This window comes from Anopheles bellator, chromosome 1 (genome assembly GCF_943735745.2).
Source record: "Anopheles bellator chromosome 1, idAnoBellAS_SP24_06.2, whole genome shotgun sequence".
Lineage (NCBI taxonomy): Eukaryota > Metazoa > Arthropoda > Insecta > Diptera > Culicidae > Anopheles > Anopheles bellator.
This window is the reverse complement of record NC_071285.1, coordinates 1,480,684-1,503,288: the sequence shown is the minus strand read 5'-3', so window position 1 is coordinate 1,503,288 and position 22,605 is coordinate 1,480,684. Positions and strand designations below refer to the sequence as shown.

At 51.7% G+C, this 22,605-nt stretch overlaps 1 protein-coding gene across 1 annotated transcript; it reads left to right on the top strand.

The window, feature by feature from the left end:
* Positions 1-20,220: 20,220 nt before the first annotated feature.
* On the top strand, positions 20,221-22,197 carry LOC131205876 (insulin-like growth factor-binding protein complex acid labile subunit). The gene has a single exon (XM_058198166.1). It carries the CDS (start codon positions 20,221-20,223, stop codon positions 22,195-22,197), a length of 1,977 nt encoding a protein of 658 aa, XP_058054149.1.
* Positions 22,198-22,605: the final 408 nt, after the last annotated feature.

Here is a 22,605-nt window from a genome sequence, read left to right as displayed (position 1 = left end):
GGAACTTAATCGAGTTGTCGAATGTCAACGGCTAAACGGTGACCCCAAAAATAGCATATGCAATGTAAAGCTCGCCCAAACCCCTCTATGACGTGCCTATATTGACCAGAGAGTGTGCTATAATTAAACCAACCTGCCTCCGTTCCACCGTGGGCCAAAGTAACATCGAATGTGTTTTACGCAAAACATACGCCCAGCGAGCAGCAAAAACTCTGAGCACAAAAACGGGGGAAATTGGGCCCGCGACCAGAATGAAGTCGTCGGCCTGCCGGTGAGATGTGATTCTTGTCTGTCAGCGACGTCTAATCAAGATTAATCGATTCCGCCACAGTCGTCGCTCTAGACCACCATTCGGAAGGCTTCATTTGATCCATCCGTCATTCTGTCTACCGTTTGCGCCCAACCCAACCGGTCGACTAGGCTTCTTGGTCGAGACTTGCCGACTTCAGACTCCCGAAAGATTCCGATCCCCACACACACAGAGAGGCTCCTCGCGACAATGATAACAAGCCCGACACCGGCCGGCTATCGGGGCAGCCGGGAAACCCGGAAATGGTTCCGTCACCACAGACCCATACACGCATGCCAGACACACCGGAAGCGCTGGAAGCGGGAAGTTCCGACACGGAAGCGAACGCTCGGGGGAGCAAAGTAATAAATTTTCATACATAATAACCATAAATCATAGTCCAAACCCCGGAAGTGGAGCGAAACTTGGCAGTCAAGCTACGTCACCGGAATGTCTCGTTGCAGCCGCCGTCGCTCCTGGCACAGTTTTTCCGCGTCTGATTCAACTACGCCATCGAGAGCTACGGGTCCTTGTCCGGCGAGCTTGGGGAATCGTATTTGTTCCCTAAACTGAGGTCCAACCGACGCAACCGTGGACGGTGAAGATTACTACGGTGTCTCCGAAGAGCTTTCGCCAAAAGCTTGCGACTGGCCTTTTCGACTTCCGACACTGGCCAAGAAGTTGGGTTGAGGTTTTTTTCCTAAGCTCTCCGACAACACGGAAATAGGAGTCATAAATTCTCGTGAATCACGAAAGCGCTGGTCTGCTGGCCACCGAATGTTGCTAATGATTCTCTGGAACGTAATGTCGGAGGAACCGATGTTGATGAATTGCTCTTCGCTCAGGGAGTATTTAAATGGCGATCTTCTTTTCTGTTGTGCCGCTGATGCTCGGAGAACACATTAGATCCGAAAGTCAAGCCAATTGGGGTCAGAGCCATCGAGTAAGATTGTATGCGAAAGCATTTTATACGAAGTAAAATCACTGGTGAAGCTACCTTCCGCTTTACATTGAGCCTACAAATGGCCCTATAAAAACCCCCATGAGAAAAGATGTCGTCCTTTCGAATTCACCCAACCGGCCGGAGCGCGGACTTTTCACACTGATTGACTGCCAGCGATTTTTTCCATCGGCCATCCGGACAGCTGTGACATGTTACTCCATCATCATGCGAGTACGTGTCCGTGGACATAAAACAGAGCCACCGTGCTGTGGACACCTTCGCGGGCGAATAGAACGTGAACGGGCGGGACAGAAAAAATGCTGTCGTTACGGCTCCCTCGACGCCCGTTAAGATTGTGGCGTGGCCCAACAACCATGGAGCATGGGCTCCATATTTTCCACAGCGCCACACATCGGATAATTACTTTTTCGGACTTCCATTTGACCGTTGGGTATTGGCATATTTGGACTCGGTGCTCGGTAGTAGTTCCACCTGCTACCTCTTTTTTTTTGGGTAGTGTCCGAAACGTTCCGATGCTGCTGCATCGTTCGGGACGATGCTGTAGCCCGTCGTGGCTACGAGATGCTTCGATACGGCCATAGTCCGGCAGGCCCGGGGGTTGCACTTTTCCCCGGGGGAGCGAATTTTACGACCGTTCGGAGTAATTAAAAGCAAAATTAACAAATTGTATCAATGTTTTGTGCACCGCTCGGCCAGCCCGGGCCCGGGGTCAGACAGAGGAGCCGGAACCGGCGGGGGTCTCAAATTCGAGTCGATACATGAATGAGGCGTTAAATAGCCACCCGGAATGGTGGTGGGCTCTAATTGCTGGGTTGCCATTTTGGGAACGGATCACCGGCACCGGACAGTAGTCAGTTCGATGGTCGTTAAATTAGTGTTCCGTTAGGTCCGCGTCATTGAAAACATGGGTTTAAGCGGTTTGCTGGGTCGGTCGTGCTCCGTGGGATCGGCAGTGCTTTTGTGGCTCAATTTTCGTCATCAAGTGCTAGAAGCTGCAAAAATGTGAAATTGCATGTGGCTTCAATTTACAAACGCCGGCGAAGCGTTTTGGTTTAACATTGTATAGGATAGTGGCGATATTGCTATCAATATCAATGACTTCGGAATTGGCTTAATTATGTTACCTTTTGAGCACTCAACTGATATTGACTAGCATGTGACCTGAGCGATCTGTAGTTTCAGTAATCGGTCCAATAATTAGGATAACTAACTAGCCTTGAAATTAAAAACATTGGAGTAGAAATAGTTGATGATTGTAGTTTATAATTCACTGCTTAACTTCAGTAAAAATGTCCGAAAAGCCCAAACCTACTCCAATGGGCAATCAGAGGGCCTCAGAACCACAGGTGCTTGGCTATCGAAAGGCTCTAATGCGCCACTAATCGTATCAACCCCATTCAATCGCAATCGTCCCTTCCGTTAGCCTTCCGTTGTGTGCCTCCAACTGAAATGGGCGGCGTATGACACGAAGCCCACTTCAACATCCTAACGAGAATCCGCTCCAATCAGACCGGACCGGAAAGCGAAAACGAACGCGGATTTCAAGCATGGATAAAAATGGATCGCTTGAAGTACCATCGCATCGGTGGGGCATCGCTTCGTGGTTTTAGGAGACAGATGAGGCAAAATGACAACCCGCCAAACGAAGCAAACAAACAAACAGACTGCCCGTTCTGCGGTGGCCATTAGCATTCCACTCACTACTGCCGCGCCGAAGAGTGACGAGAAACTAATCGCCCCAATCATAAATTGGGAGCCACAACGCCGCAGCGGCTCCACCTGGACCACCCCCCCAGTCCAGGACTTACCTGGACTAACTAGGCCTCCGCATGTTTTATTTCGAATCCCGATGCTCACGGTGGCACGGCGTGTTGATTATCATAAATGAAAATCACGAATCCTGCGCCGCCAGTCGGAAATGGGGCCCCCTAAAACTACACGCCTGACAGCTGGCCAACGACGACGTGGGCCCATGTCCGATTGCGACGACCGAAAATCATAAAACTCCCGATTTATGCTCGACAAACGCGCGCTCAACAGCAGCCGCCACCGCCCGGCCTGATCCGTAACGGGTTACCGTCCGCCCGCAATCCGGACCGATAGATTCGGCGATCGGATCGTGTTTTTATTCGACTCTCGCTTTTTTGCCGCCCTCACAACCGGAAGAGTCGGTCGAAAACCGGTGATGGCCATCGACCCGTTGATGGCCATCTGCTGCGGTTCTCATGAACGGTATCCGCGATATCCGCGCGCCCCGGATGGGAAAAACAGAAGCAGGAATAGCGGTACCGAGTGGGGACTGAGTGACGATGGGCAGGACACACGGCACGGCACGGCAGTAGCAACCTGTTCTACGGGACAGCGAGCAAAAAAGGATACCCCGAGGCCATTCCTTCAAATCTCGGGACGGGACGAGAAAAACGGTCCGTTTTCACTTTTTTCTACATCGATTTTCTGGGAGCATCCATTGAGAACCGGACCCAACGCAGTAACCGATTCGATCAATCTCACGAAATCATCACGACGACGGCTACGGTCCAGGAACGCAGGCTGAAGGTGCTGATGAAGATTTCCCCCGAAAAGAAAAACAAATAAATGAATGGCCGGCACCGGCTGTTGTCCGCAGACTCCGCTCGGTCGCCTTTTCTAGGTGGCCGAGTCCCGTTAGGGCCCTGAACGGGGACAGATTGCGGTTCACAACACGCCCACCGGTGTTGCTTCTAAGAAAGGCCCTAAGTGTGACTGTCACAGTGCCCTGGGAAGAAAGGATTCGTGACGGAACGGGACCGCCGAGCAAACTCTTTCTCGGGATGGTCAGCGGAATCGGGAAGTCGAAAGGACGAAACAAAAGGATCAAAAACGGAACGGAGAAGCTGAAATAATCTGAACGCGCAAAGCGAAATAACGGACCGAAAGAGGCCGAGACACGGCCAAATATCCCACACAAATCCTGCACGCCACCAGTGAGCCCAAGAAGTCGCCCTGTCAGTCCGTCCGTCCGTCCGTCGTGACAATGGAAAGGACGCAGCACGGGTCGGGGATGAAAGGATATTCACTGCGGCCGCCGTCGTCGGTTGGGCGTCGTAAAAATTTATTCTTTACTTTTATACACTTTCTTATCGGCATTAAATGATCTGGCGAATGGGGTCTGGGCGACCGGCGACCGGGGCGCAGCATTACGCTGAAAGTTCTTAATAGTGACCCCGTGGAGCCTGGGGTGACACGAGCTTTCACACTTGGCGCCCGGCGGGAAAAGAAAGCTGGCGCGTCAAGGGTTAAGCATTATGTTGGGAAATGATGGCTAATGGATAGTTTCCGCTTCTCTGGGTTACTGTCCGGGAACCGTTAGTAAGGCAGTCAGTCGTCATTGTAATAGGGCGAGCTTTACAGTGGGACTTCGTTGATAGATATTTCTGTGGGTAATTCGAACAAAAGATAAATTAAAATTAATAGAGAGGATTTTTGGAAAACATTGCCTTTAATTGAACAATTATTTCACTCATTAAGTGAGACTGTATTTTCGATCAAATATTAAAATCTATCTTATTGATTGGTCAAAAGCACAAAAAATGTTCAACGCGTGGAATGACTCACATTTAAAAGCTTTACTCATACGGCAGCCAAATTCATCTGCTTTCTTCGGCCAAAGGCTCCCCTTAAAGGTGTCTGAACTTCGAACTCGGGTCCGAAACCCAAACAACAGTGGCCGGCCGGCGACGGGACGATTTTACCGGTGGGCCAAATTACCTTCGCCGGGGTTGGGCCGCCGGAAATATTCCAACGCCCGCACCGCACCGCAGCAGGACCCGTAGGCTCGGCGAAGGACGATTAGTGCCCGACGCTGGGTTGTGTGCTCTGTTTACGCCTGTAAGCGTGAGGAAAGTTCGCAGGAAAACTTGGCACTGGCGGACACCCGCATCCCAGCCGTTCGTTACGCAGCCTATCGCGTGGTGGTGAAAAGCGGGGAAAACTTTTCCACTTACGGTAGAAATTTTCCATTAATGCAACATTCTTTGGCGGGCGCACCCGGTCCCCGGAATCGGAAAACGGATCCACCGGCGTATGTTGGCCAGCCCGTCTCGGTGGGCTCAGGACTAAAGCGTGCATACCGGAGTTGAGTTGTGTACCTTTCAGCCACTCTCGGCACTGTTGGTGATGGTATCAAGTTTCAACCGTTGCTCATACTCCGGTCACTCCTGCCGAAGCTTCTGCGACCTCGAAGGTGTATGGGACATCTCCAGGAGCCCAGGCTTTTCGGGTGGACCAACACTTGGCAGACTGACGGCAGACGGGCGGTGGCATATTAAATAGTTGTCTTGGATGAATGGTTGTTTGGCAGCGGTCCCTCATCCGTCGGGGTCGTCGGCTCGATTGGGCTCATCAGACCCCCAGGAATATTTTCGCAAACAATTTTCCTAGAAGGGGTTGAAAAAGGCGGCTGCCAGAAATGTGGATGCCCACTGGAGACTGCGCGTCGCGTCGTTGCGTGGAAGAATCCTTCGGCGGAATGTGAGAGCCCACCGCGTGACATTTGCAAGGTTCCAGACCCGGGAATAAATGGCCTCCCTCTCTCTCTCGCACTTGCCAAGGGGGCCATTTAACCCCTCATTTGACAGCGAGGATTTTGGCTGGCTTTTAGCTCATCTTCATCTTGGCTGGACAGCATGGGCGGAAAACTTTGCCTCCTTCTCCAGCCCGTCCGTCCGTCCGTCCATGTTTAATTCATACAAATTGTCATCCATTAGGGCGAGCGACAGGGGACGCTGCGAATAGGTGCGAACCCGGCGGAACCCGGCGAACTGTGCTGGGCCGTTCCGCTGAACCGAATTAATACCGCTAATATTTTAAACCTAAATGTGCGCCATTTTTAAAGATCAACTATCAAGCCCGTGCTGGCCAGCAGGCCCGGGAGCAGCGTGGCAGGCAAAGGTGCGGAATGTTGATGAGCCTTGAACATCGATAAGGACACGCCGGGAAGATGTGTGGGCTTGATTGCTCCATTTCACGGGACAGTGGGCCAGTGGCCGATGGTTGGCATCTTCAATCGAGGCCCGCTTGTAAGGTTTGTTAGAGGTCACAACCTATCGTACCTTAAAGTTGCATCTAACTGTGAATTACTTATTTTATTATAATAAATATACAATAAAAAGTACCAATAAAAATGGCATCTGACATCATTTTGTCCACTTTGCAGCAATCAGCAAGGATGTTCCTTCCCATAGTTCTCGCTGCAGCCTGACGTCGTCGTGATCATTTGCTTCTAATCTGTGTTGTGTTAGCGAAACACGGCCCGTTGATTAGGCCCCGAGTCCACGGATTGCTGAGCCACACTCGTCTAGGACCTGGACTGCCCGGGGACCATCTTCATAACGTAGCGAGACTGCCGAGCGACCGGAAACCCGGACACCCGGGAGGGATTCTGATTGATGCTTTCGGCACACCCGACTCGCTCGATGGCGTCCGCGTTGTTCTGCGTGTTCTGGAGTCCTTCGTCGTGTGCGCGTGAGTGTTACCATTATTTACCAAACCCGAAAGAGCCCGCTCTCGGTGCCTCTGCATCTTACTCCCGGTAGGAAGAACCGTGCCAAGTGTCTTCGGTTGAGCCCCGCAAGATTGACTACAGGGCAGCAGCAAGTGTGATGTACGCCGCAGCCAGCGGCCGGGCTTTTAATTAGCTGAGAATGCAAAAGAAGACGAAGGCCCCGCGGCGCGGCCCCTGGCCCGGCGTCCTGGGGAGGGATACAAATTTTCCAGCAACCTCAGGCCCACGGCAGGGTGAAGAAAACACCGCAACACAGGAAATGCTAATCAATGTTTCAACGAAACGAACGGATGCGGTAAAGGATCCCCTTTCTGTGAGACGTTCCACCGGTGGCAGCAGGACACTCCGAGCGAGGCGGGGCGGTGGTTTGCCTTTTAAAGCAAGCAGAAAATGCTCCAATGCGAGTAAATCACTCATGAAGAGAGAGAGAGAGAGAGAGAGGGAGCGAGCGAGAGCTGAAGGTGGTGAATATATTAAATGGCCCGAAGATTCCGGGTCTGCGTTTGGCTCTTTCCAGCAGGCAGAAGGGTGAAAGAAGATACACATTTCAAATACGCGCCAAGACAATGCGCCACCTAACCTGGCCCTCTAAGACACACACCCAGCCCAGAGGAGTGGAGTGTTCTTAAGAAATAAATTAAACTTCCAATCCTAATCATTATTCATGATGCTTATGCTTTCGCCCGCATATCCTTTCGACGGACGGATCCCTTTCCGGGGCGGCTACGGCTACGTGACGAAATTGGGCATTAATTTTGCATTGAGCCCGGCCCTTCGGTGGCCTCTTAAGAGCTGATCCTCATTTGAGGTGGTAATAAATCAAACGGTAAATCTCCTGCGCTCTGTCTCTCTCCCTGGAAAGAGGTGTTTATTTAAGCGCTGGGACCAATAATGGCGGTTCAGTTCTAAGGTACCGTTTGATGTGACTATTGAAATATGTTTGGCGTGTGAAATGTCTCGATCTCCAAGTGTCATCACCGGCAAGTTGAAGCATTTTAGTGTCGATTCTATTTTCTTCTCCCAAGGACGCCTCACCCAGAATGGCATCTTTTCCGTGCGGGGTTAATTTCCGAACATCGTGCGTCCGTATCTGAAACACCTTAGAACCACTTTAAGGGCCATAAAAATGATTAAATTGCTCTTACACGTGAATTACAGTGGCGTGGCGTCGGCCCGGTACACCTGCGCTCCGTGAAGGTCCCGGAGAAAGGTTTGTAAAATATGACATCGTAGCTCCAGTCTCCTGCTTCGGGTCGTTCACTTGTTGCCATTTTATTTTGGCTGGCAAAGTTGCTGGCCAAAAACTTTGGCCTGGGGCCTGGTCGCTTGCCACTGGTCACTTTTTAATAGAGTCCTCGACTTGGTGTGAAAGGAGGGACTGCTCCCGCCCGTCCCGCTCCCAGTCAATCCTGAAGTCCCGAAATTTCGCGAACTTCGCCCCTACAGTAAATCATTCCGCGGGGGAAAGTTTCGCAGGACAAAAGACGTCCTCTTTCGTCGGGCGGAGAATGGAGTTCCACTTCTTCTGGAAAGACCATTTTCGGTCGCGGCGGCGGCGGTAAGGAGCTCCTAATTCAAATGTGCGTTAAAAGCCATTAAAATGTGCCCCCCCCCCCCCCAGGCTGGAGCATCCTGCGTGTGCGTGAGTGTGTGTTGCTGGCCGGCCACCATTTCGCCAGAATTGCCACTTTGCCAGATGATAATCGCTGCGGCCGGATGGACGACGCGAAGCAACGCGCGTTAGCAACCGTTGTCGGTAACGCCCGGTAGATAATAAACAAGGTCGTAATCCTGGAGCTCACGTAGACGGCCCGACGGCGGCGCGAAGCCTCCCGGTCTGAGGGCCACAGTTTATGACGAAGCATAACTCAATTTCGGGTGGCCCAAGGACGCCGAGTCCTTGTTTGTGATTTCGATCGTTCTACGAGCGGGACAACAATTAGCGTGCCAGCGGAAGAAGTCCTGAAGAAGGACTTCTTCCGCGCGGCCAGTAAATGCGGAAGTGTTTTCGTCCCCTGAAGAGCGTTCTCCCGAAAACGGGCGTGTGCTGATCATGAAATGGCCGCCGGCACTTTGGTTGTAAACAGCGCGGGCCCGGAGCCGACGTCATTTGTCTCGTCCCGGAGCCCCGTCGCCTAGACGACCCCCGGGGTAATAGCCGGAAGGAGCCTCAGCGAGCACAATAATTACCCAACGAGCCTTGCTCCGTCCATTGTGTCATCATCCATCCGCTCCGTCCGTCCGTATTGTCTTACCGGCGACCCGCCATCTCATCTTCGACCTACGTGACCTTCGGCAGGACTTCCGTGGTTAGGCCGGACACGGCAGCCAGGTAGGCCAATGGCGGCTTATCCTTGGACCACTCTCTGCCCCGTCCGAAATTATCTGGCGGTAATTAAGTAATAAAATTTTAAATCATACCCAAATTGCCTTGCCAAGGTGTTTCGGGGAAGCCTGTCCAGGTTCGAGAGGCAAACTCTCGTTCGGATGGCAGGGAAAAAAGCCATCAAACAGAATGTCAGAATGTACAAGACGCCCGTCGCCCACCGAGGGGTCTCCGGTTCGGAAAAACTAACTTACTTCAATAGAGCTGACTTCTGAGCGCGCCTCGGGAACACTCCAAGGACACTCGTAGCCCCGGGTACGGGCCGGTCTGTTTGCTTTCGTTCACTTCATTTGCTGGGACAATAATCGAGGACACCCAGCCGTTAGAGCGCTGTAAAAACCGATGGCCTCCACCGATGCAAACGAGAACGGTTCGTCAATCAAGAGGCCGACATGGCTCGGCCCAGTGATTGAGGTATCCTTCTGGAAAATTTGGTAATTAAGTAATGAACAGGGATTCGACATAAGCGTGCCGCGGCTCGTTGGGCGTAGGCACGTTTTGGCACCCCATTGGCACGAGCCAGAGCAAAGAACGGGGTCGATCTGAAATCTATTACCGTGGCTCCGGGGCCTTGGCAAAGCGAGGTTTTTGTGAATTTTTGAGGGTTTGAGAAATGTAAATGTTTGACCTTCTCAGCGATGACGCTTCAAAGTCCTTGCTTCAAAGTGTGTCCTTCTAATGATAATGCGGCAATCGCATCTTGACCTTCTGCTACGGTTCGGAGACTTCAGTTCAAACAGACGAAAAGCACTCCGTTCTTGGTTAGTTCAGGGATTCCGCGAAATCCCTAACTTTGCTCGTTCGATTTTGAAAACTTTATTCATTTTTCCAACAACATAAAAATGAAAGAATGGACCGTTTAAAGCACAGTTTATTTTTAAAGAAGATAAACTTAATTTTTTTGCACATCGTTTGTTTGTAGTTTTGGGCCAACTGCATACCTTTCCCAGTTCCTGCTGAAAACGGCAATCAACAGATAACGACCACCATTTTTACAGTGGTCCTGTCCATTGCCACAGCCACCGATGTGAATAATCCAAATGGTCAGACCATCATCACGATCGGTCCCCGTCCGAGGGACGATATGTTTCTTCATAATTTGCCTACCGCCATTGTGGGCCATTGTTTCGCCTGGACCGCGCTGACGGAGCACCGAAAACTTTCAAATAAATAAATAAGCCCACCGAGTCCTGACACCTGGCACGGTGCGGTGCAGTGTGGGCCAAGTAAAACTTTCCCATGGGCAGCCACCGTTCGGCCGCCGCCTTATGTTAAGCGACGTGCTCTCATGAAGAATGGCACAATGGCGGTCGGTCTCTGTCGGTTTTGTCGGAAAACTCATTAACACGATTGTTTTCCAGCATCCCTGGCGCACAGCACAGAGAGTTTGACGCACAGGAAACCTGTTGTCTGGCCAACACTCGACGACTCGGCCGCTGATGGTTCGCGTCGAAAGCTCGCTCGGTTTCGCGATGATCACTATCGTTTCGGTGGTTTCCGTTTGCTTTTATTATTTATGCTGCTCGCAGGATACGATTTCCCGGGCCTTCATCATCGGCCACGGACCATCGGCTCTGGCACGCTGGGAAGCTGTGGAGAGGCACGCGAAACGGACCGCCCTTGGATCGTGAGAAATACACCTGCTCGTCGGGGATTCGGGGAACAAGAAGCAGCAATAAAAGCCTCGTGTTCTGGAAGCGTCGCTGGCAAAGACGAAGAAGAACAGGTTATTGGTTGCAGGCTTTCTGGCTCCGTAGAACAGCGGGGATTGGGAATGCAAGAACTTATTTCGAAAATTCTCCGTCCCTTTCGACACTCTGGCCGACAATGGACAGCACGATGGTGAGCATAAAAAAACATCGAACCATCGGTTTGCTCACCCGTTTGCTTAAGATTGAACCGCAACCCGTCGGCGACATACACGCGGCCGAGCCTCGGGTCGGGATTATAAAGATGTATAGATAATGAAGCAACGATCGTCGCGAGCGTGGCTCCTTAGGCGTGGATGATATATGTTTATGATCCCACAAATTGTCATAAGAAAGACAAATTCCATGAGTTTCAGGGTCCGCTGGAGACGCTGGGCTTTCCGGCTGCACGGTGTGTGCGCGCTGCATATCTATCGGGATCTAATAATTTTCGGGCATCCCGAACAGGATCGTCGCCATGCGCCGGACGGAAGACATTTCTCTTTTCCGTTGGTCGCTCGACGGCGCAGAGCGAAGCATTTAATTTGAATAATTTTATCAAGATATTGCTTAATGTAGCGGCCAGCCCGAGAGAGCATATGCGAAGCCACATTAGATACTCGCTGTAGGTGAATGTGTTGATCATAGTTTCGTATGTTATTATCATTCATAAGCGGTGTTTTATCGCCATTTGATCGGTTCACAAAGACCTTCGAAGTGGAACGGTTTAAAAAAAAACGAGGCACAATGGGAAAATCCCTTCCTTCGGAGCGTTGTTTGTGTTCCTTTCTGTCAATCAAAAGAATGGAATATTATTTGAATAAAGTCTCATTCTCTGTCTGCATAGGTGCGTCCATTTGAATAAAAGAGGACATAAAGAGCGTTCCAGTTGTTTATGAAGAATGTAATCCGACATGATCGAGTTGTAAGCCCAGCCTGAATGGTTTCGAAAACATGAATTACATATTAAAAAGTGAATTTGTTTTATGGCACAACGGAAAATCTGGACCTCCTAAAGCTTTCTGTAACAAGAATAGCATAAGAAGCGAGCATAGAATACTTCATTTGAAAAGTTACATTTAACTCCTGCCAATTTCAGCAAATTGAGATAAACGGCGAATAATCTTGTCAATCTTGATGTCGTTCTGTCCGTTCCTTAACAAGACGCCAGCTCTCAAAATAGTCTTCTTATCCCTCCGTTTGCCGTCATTTTATGAATACATTATGAAAATATTTGATTTTCATTAACGGGCCAATGTATTGACAAGACAGTTTTATTCGTCTAACAAAGGCAGCCACAATCCACAACACTCCGGACTCCGGAGCGAAGATTTCCACGCAAAGATTGAAAACAACAGATAATGCCGGGGGATTAAATTAATTTATGCCCACAACCGGCGTCGCTGTCGTTTTCCGGTTATTCAGGCGGGGCCCATTTAATGTCAACTACATCAAAAATCAATCTCGCCATCCCCACCAGCCAGCGGTGGGTCCACGGTGCGCCGGAAGATCGATTCCAAAAATTAATCCTCACCCGCCGCTCGCTCGCGGGGTTCCGACCGGAGCCAAACGATCCGATGATTGATTGATCGCTTCGACTGCTGCCCATTGGCTGTCCGATTGAAAGCGGCTACACAGCGGCCCCTCTTAATTCCCTTCCCGACTTGGCAGTTGATGCATCGACCACAGGATCGACCAAGATCGTCCCGAAAGGGTGGTCGAAGTCGCGACTTTATATGACCGGCTAAATCCACCCAAAAATCTGGTTCCGGGGGGATTTTTCTATTCACGGTGTGTCCTGTCCGTCATGGTGGTTGACAATTTGAAAGGGATGTGCATTGAAAGAGAACACATAAAACCATCAAAGAGTCGCTTCAAGGCGCACCCTTCGTGGCTTTCTTTCGCTTTTTAATCCTTTAATGGATACACATTCCGTGAAAGGATTCTCGCAGGACGCGTGGAAAGCGTGAAAAAACGGAACATCCCTGTGGATGGTGGGAACGCGTCGTTACAGCTCCTTAAAACGCGTCGGACGTCGGCTGACCGATCGGCCAAGAATTTGACGAGGATCCTTAATATCCTTTCCTCCCGAGACGGAGCTCGAAGAAAGCAGTGAGATCCATAAACAAGATTTTTATTTCTTCATACGCCTAAAGGCATGGAAAAGGGAGACCGTTCCCCAAAACAACGTACAGGAAGCTCGGGTTCGAGGCGTTCGTAAGCATCGAGGAACTGCCATAATTTATTGATAAGCCTTTTTTCCCAGGTTTGGCAATCGCCGAAGGACTTTGGACTTTGGCTCCGTAGTTGGTCATCAGCAGACTAATCGGTGATGGGAAGAAAGTGATATGTCAAGGGTCGATCAGGGGTCAAGAGGCGGAAAAGTTTTTGGTGAAAAGCCATATTTTTCAACACACATGCACACGCTCTACTTAATCCCTTTCCGAGGTCGCAGCACTTGTTTGCCTTGGATTCGTAACCCGAAGGGATGTGAAGCGTGGTTTTTGCCCCCAACTCAATGCCTTTGCGGAGGAGAGAAATTTCCACCCTTCCAGCGGCGTTTATCCATTTGGAATTATTTATCTTCGGTGCGATGTGTTCGCTCGTTAGGTCCGCGGTCCAGCCGATACGTCTGGCGTTTATCTAGTCCCACGTTTCTCGCGTCTCGCACGGCGGCATCGTCGGTCAACATTGATAGAAGTCGATACCTGCGACCAGAGTTCGGCGGCAGCTATCGGTTTCGATTCTAATTTCTCTCTCGACCCGATACCGATAAACCCTCCCGGGCACCATTTCGAATCATGAGATTTGAATGGTTGGTTCCACACCACGATCGACGGTCGTGTTGCGCTGGATTATCTAGCAACGGTGCCGGCCGGTTGAAGGGTGATCCGGTTTTTTCCTCCCGCTGTCCTGCTCGGAGACACACACGTCACACACGACACACACGTAGGCGCGTCGGTCGAAGGGGTCCCCATAAAAACGGCCGAAAACGGTGCGACAGGCACCGTAAGAGGCAAATTAATTCAATTTGTAAGCGTCTGGCTCATAAATAACCCCGGCCCGGATCGATCATTCAATTAAGATGTAAACTAATGGTCGCTTTTTTCGGTTTGCCGAAGGATTCGCTTTTTATGTTTTTCTCCCTCATTTTCTGGGAGTGCTAGGCGCGCGTTCCGAGGGAAAATCCGTAACGCCGGCCACGGGCGAGAGGTCAACGAGGAAGATTAAAGTGGAGTGTGGAGCACCACATTATGTGTAGGGAAAGTGTTTGGGGTATTAATTTCTCCCAACCTGGGAGGGTGTGTTTCTGCCATCGATTCGAAACCATAGATCAAGAATTACTCTTCAATCTTGTATGGCACAAAGTAATTGGATTCTTTCGCACGTGTGTGCGCCATACGGAAGAAAATGAAGAGGAAAGTACACACGAAATGAAGATGTTACAGAGGTTATAAGAAGGAAACAACGGGTTGAAACGGGTTTATTTCCTAGCTCATTACTATATGGTTTCGACATTCAAGAGTCTCGCAGATCAATAAAGAAGTTGTATTGGGGTATTTGCCAGGGTAAGTTTAGCGAGCTTTTAAGCCTTACTTTTTGTGCTGAATCAATTGAACATACTTGAAAAAAAAGCAAGCCCTAAGTCATGCCTCGTAGCATATTTCTTAAAACTGCCTGATTTCGATTAACTTTTTTCCCCGATCTTAAATTAATGGAAAGCATTTCTTCCAAAATCAAACAAGATCAGACTGCGGCCAATGAAAATGGAAAAGCACCGCGAAACGATACACAAAAACACGATCCTTAACCAATCGCGTTTCAGACAACTCAGCAATTGAATAATTTATTCATTTCCACGCCAGAGACCGACCACCACCAGCAACCGAGCGGGAGATCGATTGATTTATAAGCAATCAATGTTTTTAGTCGATAAACGGCCACGAGGCTCATCCCTTTTATGCACCATGCCCACTGCCGCTGCTGACCACACGCTGAGGGCTCATTAATCATAGGCCCGACGATGGTGGGTCGAACAAATTATGAAGCTCAGCCCGTCCGGGGCCCTCGACACGATGTAGGGGATAATTGGGGCTTGGAAGCTTTGGCAAACGCGATACGCGAGCGGGCACAGGTTGAACAAAAAATTAATTGTTTATGTTCTGTGAAATGAAAAGTGGTTTCGGTCGTCACTTCGTGTGGTCGATCATCCGTTGAGCCTTTGAGTGTGGCCATTCGTTTGCTATCGGAGAAGAAGAGGAGCGAATTTACAGAAAACAGATTCGAGGGGCACTGCGCCAATGGGGAATCGTTTTAGAACCTTCCTAGCCGCCTGATTTTATCTCGCTGCCCATCCAAAGAAAAGAATACCACAATCGTAAGAGCAATAAATTAATGAAAGATTAATTACTGTGATAGTACAAAAAACATCAACCTTTTGCCTTATTTAATAGGAAGCTTCCAACCCTATCGTGGGGGGCATAAAGTGAACTCTTAACCTTCCAGACAGCCAGCATAGGCACTGAAGCAATCATCACACCAATGTTGCTGCAATGTTGCTAATCGGTAATGCGGCAACAGTGTGCTAAAAATAAATCACCGACCATGGTCGCTGCTGAGAGGTGCCGTTGATTTATTAGGCTCCCGGCTCCGGGCATAATTGCTTCACGCTTTTCTCACCTCTCAACTACTTCATCAAAGTCGCGCCAGCAAGCCGATTATGACAGTGGAGAGGAAGCGATTCGCGCGATGCACGAAGCTCTTAACACGACGCGGGACGACGGCGGGCTACCGGAGCCTGCACCCGGAGCGGGCCGGATGGGGTTGAATGATCAATGGAGGGCGCCTCGGACCCATTCACCGTCGAAGATGGCTCATCTTCAACGACATGAAACGAATCCGAAAGATACCTACCTAGAAAGGATTAAGCCATAACGTGGAAGATGGTGGGGAAAGACATAGGCGAACGTTACGAACTAAGAACACGGGCGCTGTCGACACTCGAGACGGTTGCTCTCGGTTTTGGAATCTCATCAAAGTAAATGAAAAAAGAGCCAATTTCCCACCAACATTACGAGGCTGATCTCGAAGGTCCCGTAACGGGTCCGTTGTGGGGTGGAGAAGCGGAGGCTTCCGCGTCCCAAGTTCCAACCCCGGGTGCTGATTACGATAAAGGTTCGTTAAAGTGAAGATTCTTCACACCATCCAATTTCCTTAACAATTAAAATATTTTCGCCCATGCTCGAGCCACCGCGAGGGGGCTCTCTTTAATGACTGAAGATCGGCTGATCGAGTCGATGCGGGTCCGCCGCCTCTAGGAAGGTCTTCCTGAGGGCGGTCAAAATTAATTTCACGGATCGGAAGCTCGATCGGAGTCGGAAGAACCAGTCAGCCAGTCGGTTGGCTTCTTTCGTTCCCAACGGCCAATCACTCAGCCCACTATCTAATCGGACATTCCTCTGGAAACCTTGTGGAACCCCGAAATGGAGAACCAATGGATACACTGTTTCCACGGTCTACGGCTGGACTCTTGGCTGGACATTCTGGACAGGGCTCAGGGTTCTAGCGAGGGGCCCGAAATTCTCACACTGACCACAGACACACCGCCGGCGTCTCACGATTGGGTCTGTGAGAGTCGAGAAAGTATCGTAAAGCGTAGATAAACTACATTTACGCCGATGCTTCCGTCGGTACACGTCGGTAATGAGGCCCTAAACCCTAGGCGATGAGAAACTGGACGTGGAACAAAAAAACCGATCGTTGTCCAGTTTTGTTTGTCTTGTGATCGCCGAGAAACTTCAGGTGCCTAGGTAAGTACAGAGTCGACCCCAACATTCGGTAGCACCGCAATAAACCCCGCCATCGCGGGCGATGGAGGGTTGTTTCATGTTGCCCTCTCCCGCTCTGGATGGGAAGCCGTAAACGGGCAGCATAATGGGACGCCGGCCGGTTATGTAGCGCCAAAATGGGGCATCATAAAACACGAACACGCGGTGAGTCGCGGAACGCTTGGAACCTTCGTGGAAACACCTCGTGGAGGGACCAACCCGACCGTGCCCGACCTGTCCATATCTTAATTAATTTAATTTCACAAACTCACGAACCCCAACCGGGGGCTCATTCGAACGTGTTCCAATACCGCGTCCTAGATTCGATCGGCCTACGATTGCGAAGACCCACGCTCGGAAGAGCCAACATACCGGGCGAGGCCCAAGAAAAGGGCAAACTACCATCGGCACTATCGAGCAAGGGTTGTCGGTCGAAGCAGCAGATCCCCTGGAAAAGGTCTATTGCCACGCATTTGCAACCAGCCGGACTCAGGTCGTTGCAGCATTCCCGGGCGATGTGAAGCGTTTGTCGTCGTTTTTTACCTTTCCCCAAAAACACAAACATCCACCACAAGAGTCCACTCGGCAGAGGAAGAGTTCGTGGACGACCTCCTCGTGGTGAGAGACTCGGACTCATTAAATATTCATATGGTTCCCGAATCAATTAAAGCAATTCGCCACTATCGATTGCCCCACGGCGGCGGTGGCGGCGGCGTTAGGTCCCGGCGTGATGAAGTTGGCGATCTGTGGGATCCCCAACGTCAACGACTTCCTGGAGTTGGGGTCCAAAAATCCCCGGCGGCACCACGACGACCCTACCAAGCGGGGCCGTCTAATCTAATCATGATTTTGAAACCTTCCTCTCCCGTTTCGACTCCGGGAGTCCTTCCAGGAGGAGGAGCTGAAAAACGTCGGAGGCCCACTCCGTTTCACTCCGGGGTCGGTTGGATAAAGTTGGGGCGCCCCTGGACCGGGTATGTTTTGAGACTCGGGTTCGCACATTCGGTCGCTCGTTGGTGGTCATCGCGGAGCGCCCTCAGGCGATTGTCCGCATGCGGAACTGGAGCTGGAGCGTCAGAGAGTACGGCAAGACTTTCCGAACCGAAGAGCGTCGGAACTGATCGGAAATAGCTATCAATGGCGGCTAGTCATTGGCCGGATGAAGATAGATTATGGCCCACGTCGCCGGCGGCGGTTTTTCTGCGCTCTGCCTGTGTGTTCTGGGCGGGCTCTTAAGGTGGTAAACGGGAACCGGCATTCGACGTCCGCCTGCCGTGGACACCTGCTGGGAAAGTGGGAAATGATTTTTGACAAGTCATCGCAAGCGCAAGCAAGGTGTCCGCCGGAGGAAGGAACCGGGGCTCGTGCAGCCGCGCCAAAGGCTGAAGAAATTTGATGAAGTCGTCCGGCGCGCCGAAAGGCATGACTGTGTCCCACCACAGAGGGGTCGGTTGGGCCGATCGGCTCGAAGATTTCAAAATTTCTAATAAACAAACGAGCCGTCACGTTTTTTAAATTAAACAAGGGGTTCCGATCCGTGACCAATGATATGATTAAAATATTCGAACGTCATTTCGAAGGACGGTTGTAGAGCGAAATTAATAAGTTTTAGATCCGGGCTGATGATTTCTTGAAGATATAAAATTGAAATCGTTTTCTTATGGATTCAGAAATATTTCGATTCAGGTCTGGGGGAAGGATTTGGCTTTTTGGACTCATTTAATTAGGATCATTTTAACTTCTTGGTTAAAAGATAAAATAGCTAATCTATCGAAGCAACAAATTTCCAAAATGATCGCCTTCAGAAAACAGCTCTATCGTTGGCACTTGTTGGGCTCCATGTTCCGAAAATTATTGTCCTTTTCTAAAGTCGTTAACCATTCTAACCGGCGGTGCTAATAGCAGCACATGCCGATCGGACAGACATTTCAACACAGCTGCAAGAGAAAATCAATTTTTCCCCCCTCGGCGCCGGAAGACCGACCCGAGTTTTCCAGCCCGGCCACCACCCATGGATGCGGCCATTAATCAATACGCCTGGGAGCTATATTTTTCCCATTGATCGGAGCTTTATTTATTTTCGCCCCACACACACACAAACATACACGAGCACGGGCCAAGGGTCGGGTCACGCCGCTCCCGATGGGCCGAGGTTATTTTGGCCCGCCTTGGCGCTAGTGTCCTTTGGCGGAAAAGAGACCCCCCGCCCGACGACACCAGGAGCCGTTGGGGCCGAAAACGGAGTCTGCAGACACGGACCTTTTGCAAGTCGCCGCCCGTGAGACTGCGCCACATCATTTTCACATAATTCACATTCGTGCAGTCCACGACGGCCACGTGTGTGCCGAGGGCCCTGTGTCTGGAACACACTGCTGATGCGTCTCCAATCGCCAAGGGGGCGCCGCGCGTGTGTTTTGTGCCGATTTATGTCTTTCTTTTCCGGAGGCCGTGGAATTCCTGGAACCGGGACGGGACCACCCGAACTAATAATCGCCATGCTGCGCCGCCGTCGCCGCCGTGTCACGGCGCGTGATAGATCGGCCGTGCCCGTGAAAGACCGACTTTCGGTGACGTTTCACGGTTGCTCTCCGAAATGGTTCTAAATTTAGCGCCGTCCGCGGCCACCGTTTTTCCAGCGGGAACTCTTTCTCTCTCTCTCTCTCTCTCTCTTTGATCTCTCGTGATTCTCGTGAACTCACGAGAGGCACGCACGAAAAGAGAGCGGCGGAAAAAAAAGGGTTCTCAATGTGAATGGCTCTCTCTCTGTCAGCGGTTTGTTTACACTCTCTCCCAGGGAAAAGGGTGAAAATCGTGATACGTGAGAGAGATCGAAGCAGCCGGGAAAATAGCGAAAGAGCGTGAGTTTGCCCGCGCAGAGAGCGAACCCCGATGAGTGGCGTGAGAGTGAGTGACGGTCTCTCTCTCTGGCGTGGCATAAAAGCTGGCGTATAAGCGGAGAGCGAGCTCAGTCGGAAAATTGCGTTGACCAGAAACCTGCACCCGATCGGTTCCCGACGTTCCAGTAGACGGTGTTTCGTGACCACGGATTGCGTGAAGGAACTACTCTGCCAGTGTGGTGAACGAACTGCGAGTATCGGGCGCCCGGAAGCCATCAAAATCGGATAAACCGTGTAACCCGTGTCTGCAGAAGCATATCGTTTGAAACAGGAAATTACTTTTCGCCTCCGCGATCCGCGCGCTCGTTAATGGGCGGTTCGTGAGGAGGCATTAGTGACGGCCACACGGCTGCTATTGACGCGAAATTCGCCACCATCATCATCAGCTTCAGCGGCCAGTGAATTGCGCCAGTGAAAAGGACTCTCTGGACCTTTCGGGCGCTTATCAGGACCGACCGACATATCACGTGGTGGGGGCCAACCTCCCATTAAAGTGCCTTTCGGTTTCTGTGCTCGGCTTAACCCGGGTGTTCCGGTGCCGGTCGTGTGTGTGTTAAGACAGTGACGCGTCCTGCATGTCCTGGTCGCCGGTTGTGGTGCGTTTCTGACGCAGCAGTGCTCTCGAAATGAAGTGTCACATCGTGGGACTGTTACTGTTGGTGGTGGCGGCCGCCGGCGCAGTGTCCTACTGTCCGGCCCGGTGCGTCTGTGACGACGAGAAGCTGCACGTGACGTGTGGTGAAGGCGAGCTCGATGTCCTGCCGATCGCGTTGAACCCCTCGATCGGTCGGCTGGTGATTAAGTTTAATCGAATCAAATCGATCGACTCGTCGATCCAGTTCTACACCGAGCTAACGATGCTGGATCTCAGCTACAACCATCTGCTCAGCATCCCGGAGCGGATCTTTATGTACCAGAAGAAGCTGCTGCAGCTGCACCTGAACAACAACAAGCTCGGCACGATCACGAACAAAACGTTCGCCGGGGGGCTGGATGAGCTGCGGGTGCTGAATTTGCGCGGGAACTTCATCGACGCGATCGGGGTGGAGATGTTCAAGGCACTGCCCCGGCTGGAGGAGCTTAATCTGGGGCAGAACCGGATCGCAACGTTGCACGCGAGCGCCTTCGAGGGACTCGGCAACCTGCGGGTCCTTTATCTGGACGACAACTCGATCAGCACGATCCCGACGTTGTCGCTGACACCGCTCAAGGGACTGGCCGAGCTGTTCCTAGGCACGAACGCTCTGTTCAAGGTGCTGCCGGGTGCGTTTGAGGGGTTGACGCAACTGCGCCGCCTGGACATCCACGGATCGATGCTGGTGAACGTGACGGCCGATACGTTCCGCGGGCTGGAGAACATCCGCTCGCTGGACATCTCCGACAACCACCTGCTGAAGGTGCCGACCGTGCCGTTGAGTGCGTTGAAGCGTCTGGAGGATCTGACGATCGGTCAGAACGACTTCGAGGTTATCCCCGAGGGTGCGTTCTTCGGGCTGCCCAACCTGAAGTCGATCGACATCTCCGGTGCGCTCAACCTGCGCCAGATCCAGTCCGGGGCGTTCTCGTCCAACCCGAACCTGGAGTCGATCACGATCGCCTCGAACAAGGAACTGCACGCGCTGGACGAAGGCGCCTTCGCCGGGTTGCCCCACATCCGGAAGGTGTCCTTGCGGGACAACAAGATCGGCACGTTCCACGAGGAGCTGCTTCCATGGAAGCATCTGGCGGAGTTCGATCTGACGGAGAACCCGCTCGTGTGCGATTGTGGCGTGCTGTGGTTGAGGAACTTGCTGCAGCGCCAGACTCGTCAGGATGCGCCGGATGACGGGGTGCAGATTGTGTGCGGTGGCCCGGATCGGCTTCACGGGGAGCTGCTGCGTGATCTGACGGCCGATCTACTCGGTTGCCAGCACCTTCAGTCGAAGGAGCGGGCTATCTTCGGGGCCATCATCGTAGCGTCGGCTGCCAGCGTGACGACCCTGGTGTTGATCGTGTACCGACTACGGCATCGCATCCTGGACACTCTCCGGCGAACGGGCTGGGGTGGCAGTAACAAGCGGGCTACGCTGCAGGAGGAGAAGGACGTCGAGGTTCAGAAGTCCCTGGGCGAGGTGGAGTATCATCAGCCGCACTGCAACATCTACACGTACAACTACCACCCGGCGTACAGGAACTACCAGCATCCGTTCGGGGGTCAATACACGTTGCCGTATCCCCACTACCAGCACACCGCCCACCAGGGAGCCGGGGCCACTTCCGCTCAGCATACGCTCCAACACCACCATCAGCATCAGCATCAGCTCCAGCAGCCCTCGAGCGCCTCGATCGTGGCTGTAGCCGGTGTTTACCAGGCTCAGCAGCAGCCGCAACCGCAGCAAGTTGGCCACCATCAGCAGCCACCGCTACCGCAGACCCCGAAGGGTCCGCTCAGTACATCCTCGTCGACCACGTCCTCCTCGACGTCCTCGTCCGGCCTGTCGGCCGTATCCTGCGGTACGACCGTGTCCGGCGTCTCCGGCCAAACGCAGGCCTCGACCGCCATCTACTCGCCGCAGTACGCTCACCACATATACGAAGTGCCGAAGAACGTGTCCGATACCTAAACGGTGGCGGCCGGTCGGGGACACCTATATCATCGAAAGCCCGTTCTCACAGCACACACCTTGCACACCAACAATCTACGCGCACCACAAACAAAACACACAAGTCAACAAGACTCACAACCTTTTTTACTCTCGAATCGTTGTTGTTAGTAGCGTTAAGGAGGGTGTAGAGGGTGTTACACGCGGGAGAGCGTCATAGGACGATCCCCGAGAGCGATCGGGAACGTACTTCTAGTCAATTTTAATTTATCTACCTTCTACCGTGTCTCAGGCATGACACGAGAAACTGTTTTCGAGTGTCGAGAGCCTATCCTACTTTTGGTCCGGATCGGCCATCCAAGACAGATTGAAGGATACGAAACCGTTACAGTACAACCGTTTCCGTGTGGTTCCGGACCGGGTTCGGAC

Bases quoted from the DNA above. Each gene is read 5' to 3' on its own strand.
- LOC131205876 (XM_058198166.1), top strand. From the start codon at position 20,221: ATGAAGTGTCACATCGTGGGACTGTTACTGTTGGTGGTGGCGGCCGCC.